At 47.3% G+C, this 5,000-nt stretch overlaps 1 protein-coding gene across 1 annotated transcript in view; it reads left to right on the top strand.

Moving 5' to 3' along the window:
- The window catches only part of LOC145407443 (myosin-IIIb-like), a 41,725-nt gene that overhangs the window by 18,654 nt on the left and 18,071 nt on the right, over positions 1-5,000 (top strand). Inside the window, exons 7-12 of the mRNA XM_080278375.1 lie at positions 504-668; positions 1,324-1,491; positions 2,469-2,585; positions 3,148-3,336; positions 4,076-4,278; positions 4,919-5,000. The exon at positions 4,919-5,000 is cut by the window's right edge and continues 63 nt beyond it. Coding sequence (XP_080134501.1) covers positions 504-668; positions 1,324-1,491; positions 2,469-2,585; positions 3,148-3,336; positions 4,076-4,278; positions 4,919-5,000 — 924 coding nt within the window. The remainder of the gene's footprint in view (positions 1-503; positions 669-1,323; positions 1,492-2,468; positions 2,586-3,147; positions 3,337-4,075; positions 4,279-4,918) is intronic.

Genomic DNA, 5,000 nt, shown 5'->3' with positions numbered 1-5,000 from the left:
GGGGAGAGGAACGGGAGATGGTTTGGTTGAGAGGTGTGTGGGGTGGGAGTTTGAAGAGAGAGGTAGGTTGAGGGGAGGGTAAGTTGGGGAGGGATTTGGAGAGGAGGGGTTGATGGGGAGAGGGTGAGGGTAGGTGGGGGTGAGAGGGCGTAGGGGGACCTGGAAGGGGTGTAGGCGGGGGAGGGGGGTCGGGGGGGAAGTGGGGGGTGAGGGTAATTATGTGATGGGGAGGGGGAGGGTATGCAAGGTAGGGGGATAGGTAGGGTGAGGGTGGGAGTAGGGGGTACGTGAGGGTGAGGGAGGGGGTAGGGGGGTAGGTGAGGGTGAGGGAGGGAGTAGGGGGATAGGTCAGGGCGAGAGGGAATGGGGCGGTATAGGAAGGGATTATCAACACCACCACTACCACCTTCACCTTTCTTCAATCATTACTCCCCATGCATTCCTCATTCTCCCCCTCCCCAAACTCCTCCCCAGGCACTATACTCCCCCTCTCCACTCCCCAGATCCCCAGGAATCCACCCCCGACGCTGGACCGGCCCGTGGAGTGGAGTGTGGACTTCAATGACTTCATCTCTGAGTGTTTGGTGAAGGACTTTGAGCAGAGACCGACAGCAAAGGAATTACTACAGCATCCGTTCATCAAAGCTGTGCCTAACAATCCCGAAGAGGTGAGTGCTAGATAGATAGATAGATAGATATAGAGATAGATAGATAGATGGATTGGTAGATAGATGGATAGGTGGAGAGAGAGAGGGGGAGAGAGATGGAGGAAGGGAGAGAGAGAAATAGACAAGGTATGAAACAGAATTCTTTGCAACATAAAAGAAAAGGATTAGTGCTCAGATAGATAGATAGATAGAAAGATAGATAGATGGATGGTTGGATAGATAGACAGATAGATAGATGGAAGAAGAAGTGCCGTGGATAGAAGAAGAGCCGTAGCATTGTCTTTATCTAGAATAACGCTAGAATAGGATGCTAGTAACGAAGAAGAGCTATGGACAGAATAGGATGCTAGTCACGAATAAGTGCCATAGAAAGATGAAGAGTAAGATGCTAGTCACGAAGAAGTGCTATAGACAGAGGAAGAGCCGTAGCATTCTCTTAGCCTGCGATGGGACGAAAATCTGGGCCAATTTGAGGTGAAAGGAGTATAGAAAATCCTTCATCTATAAAACACATCAGATCGAAAAACCATCTTCCCCTCTTTTGTGTTTTGTATTATTTCTTGGAACAGTTTGTGGGTTCCTGGCCTTGGGTTCCTTCTTCCTTGCATTAAAAAAATAAACACTATCCTTGCTATCCTTGTCCTATTCCCGCCAGATCCGTCGCCAGCTCACCCTCCTTCAAGACGACCTCAAGAAGCGGAATCAACTCGTTAAGAAAGAGCCAGAGACGACGATCAAAGGAGGTGCTCTGAAGGCTGATAGAAAGACGAAGAGGACTCCTGTTTGGATGGACGATCTGGCGTGTTTGGAAAAGCTGACTGAGGTGTGTGTGTGTTTGGGGGGGTAGGGGTGTGGGTAAGGGGTGTGTGTGTGTGGGGGTGGGTGGGTAAGGGTGGGTGTGTGGGTGTTAGTGATGAATATTATTACTCTGTGTGTGTATAGGATTTAGTTGTGTGTGTGAGGTGGGTGGGTAGGTGTGTGTGTGTGTGTGTGTGTTGAAGAAGGGTGTATGTGTGTGTTTCTGTTAATAAGTAAGGTGATACGCACGGACACACACATCCATCCATCCATCCAAACACACATACATGAAAGAAAGCCACCGTACATTACACACACACACACACACACACACACACACACACACAATCCATCCCTCAGTTTTTCACCACTAGTAATATATTCCATTAAAAATAACAAACAAAAAAACATTGGAAAAAAAAACACAAGAATTTCATTTGTGTTTTTTTTCTGTTTTAAAATTAATAGTTTTTAATTTTGTGTTTGTGTTATTTTCTTTCTTTTTTCTTTATTCTTGTTTTTCTTTACTGTTGTGTGTGTAAGTTTGCCCTGTGTGCACATGAATAGACGCACATATGTATACCTAATCATATCTACACACACATTCTCTCTCTCTCTCTCTCTCTCTCTCTCTCTCTCTCTCTCTCATTCTGCCATTCATACCCTTCCACCTTCCCCCACATCCACCCCACACATCTCCACTCTCTCTCCACCCACTTCCCCACCCACCTACACATCTCCACTCTCTCTCCACCCACTTCCCCACTCACCTACACCCACCTGCACATCCCCACTCTCTCTGCACCCACCTACACATCTCCACTCTCTCTCTCCACCCACCTCCCCACCCACCAACACCCAGCTACACCCACCCACACATATTTCTCTCTCCATCTACACCCACCCACACATCTCCACTCTCTCTCCACCCACTTCCCACCCACCCACACATCTCTCTCTCCACCCACTTCCCCACCCACCTACACCCACCTACACCCACAGGAGGTGATCGTGGACCATCTGGAGAAGCGCTACGAGATGGACCAGATATACACCTACATGGGAGACATACTGATTGCTGTTAACCCATTCAAGGAGCTGGGTGTGTATGGGGAGAAGGTAAGTGTGGTGGTTGTGGTGGTTGTGGTGGTGGTGGTGGCTGTGGTTGTGGTTTGTAGTAGTAGTGGTAATAATAATGATAGTAATAATAATAATAATAATGATAATAATAATAATAATAATCTTAGAAGTAGTAGTAGTAGTAGTAGTAGTAGTAGTAGTAATAATAATAATAATAATAATAATAATAATAATAATAATAGTAGTAGTAGTAGTAATAATAATAATAATAATAATAATAGCCTAGTATTCTTGGTAGTGGTGGTAGTAGTAGTAGTAAGACAAGGTAGGAAATTTATTGTATTTAATAGCAGTAGGTAATGATGGTAGTAGTAGTATTGATGGTAGTAGTAGTAATAGTAGTGATAGTAATTCATTTATTTCCCATCCAATCAATTTTCACATCAGCACAACAATGACAATACAATCATCATCATCATCATCATCATCATCATCACCTACATCAATCACCCACCCATCGACCCATCTACCCATCCATCAACCCACCCGTCTACCCCCGCAGGAGCCCCGTCTATCTATCTATTTATCTACCCCTCCACAGGAATCCCGTTTACACCGCGGCATGGTAAAGAGTGAGAATCCGCCCCATATATTTGCAATGGCGGACAACGCATATCACAACATGCTACATCAAAAACAGCAGCAATGCATCGTGATATCCGGAGAGAGCGGCGCGGGGAAGACCGAGAGCGCCAACTTCCTCCTCAAACAGCTGGTGACGTTGGGCAAGGTGAGATAGATAGATAGAGAGAGAGAGAGAGAAATAGAGGGATAGATAGAGTGGAGACAGACAGACAGAGGAGTGAGGGAGTTTGTAAGAGAGAGAGAGAGCAAACTTTCTTCTTAGACAGCTGGTTACGTTGGGCAAGGTAAGATAGATGGATAGATAGATCGATAGATAGAGAGAGATAGATAGATAGAAAGGGAGAGAGAGAGAGAGAGAGAGAGAGAGAGAGAGAAAGATAGATAGATAGATAGATAGATAGATAGAGAGAGAGAGAGAGAGAGAGAGAGAGTGTAGGGTAGTGCCATGTAGCTCTCCATGTAATCCCCCATTCCCCATGTAATCCTCCATTCCCCATGTAATCCCCCATTCCCCATGTAATCCCCCCATTCCCCATGTAATCCCCCATTCTCCATCATCTCATCTCCCTCTCTCCCCCACCATCTCCTATCTCCATCACTGTTAACTCCCACTCCCCAGTTCTTAGCTCCCTCCCTCCCTCACTCACTCCCCCAGGCTCGAAACACCCCACTCCTTCATTATTCTCCCCCCTCTCACTAACTCCCACTCCCCAAAGCCTCCCCAATTCCTAACTCCTCCCCACGTCACTCCCCCAAGCTCCCAACACCTCACTCCTTCAGCGTCTCATTAACCCATACTCCCCAATTCCTAACCCCCTGTCTCTCCCCAGTTCTCCGCGTCTCTCTCCCCAGTTCCTAACTCCCCGCCTGCCTCACTCCCTCAGGCACCCAATAGAAATCTCGAAGACAAGATCCTTCAAGTGAATCCCATCATGGAAGCCTTCGGAAACGCCAAAACCGGAATCAACGACAACTCCTCTCGCTTCGGAAAATACCTGGAGCTTACCTACACGCGGCTGGGGAAGGTGACGGGGGCCAAGATATCCGTATACCTCCTTGAGCAATCCAGGGTGGTGCGGCAGGCTGAGTGAGTTGTCCTGACGATGCTGGGGCTGTTTTGGGTGTAGTTTTAGTGTAGTTACGGGTCAGGGGAGGGTCGTTGAAGGTCGTCACTGTGATTTGACGTGTGTGTGAGGTCACGAGAGGTCACCAAGGAGGTCATGGGAGGTTAGGAGAGGTTAAATTAGGTTATGTGAGGTTTTGAAGGATGATGATACTAGTTTTTCCATTCTCCCCCCACCCTCTCTATAACGTAGCCAAATCTTACTATATAAAATCTTCCTCAACTCAATCTTTACTATTACGGGGGGGGGGGGGCAGAATTTCCACATCATCCACTACCTCTCTCATATACCTCTCCACTCCATCCATCTCATCCTCGGCCTTCCCCTCCCTCTCCTCCCCACATCACAGCTCACACCCTCCTCTCTCATATACCTCTCCACTCCATCTCTCCATCTCATCCTCAGACTTCCCCTCCCTCCCCACCTCACATCTCTCTCTCTCATATACCTCTCCACTCCATCCCCACGTCTCATCCTCGGCGTCCACCTTCCTCTCCACCCTTCCACTTCACCCACACTCTCCTCGTTAGTCTCTCAGCCCTCTATAACATACCCAAATCTTAATATATATAACTTTTCTCAACCCAGTCTTTACAATTACAGGGGGGAGCAAAATTTTCACATCTTTTACTATCTCCATGACGGTCTTGAGGCGGAAGATAAGCTGCTCCAGTACTGCCTCGAT

Source organism: Coenobita brevimanus, chromosome 73 (assembly GCF_032717465.1).
Source record: "Coenobita brevimanus isolate Jiangsu-jjx chromosome 73, ASM3271746v2, whole genome shotgun sequence".
Lineage (NCBI taxonomy): Eukaryota > Metazoa > Arthropoda > Malacostraca > Decapoda > Coenobitidae > Coenobita > Coenobita brevimanus.
This window is presented reverse-complemented; position numbering and strand designations above follow the sequence as displayed.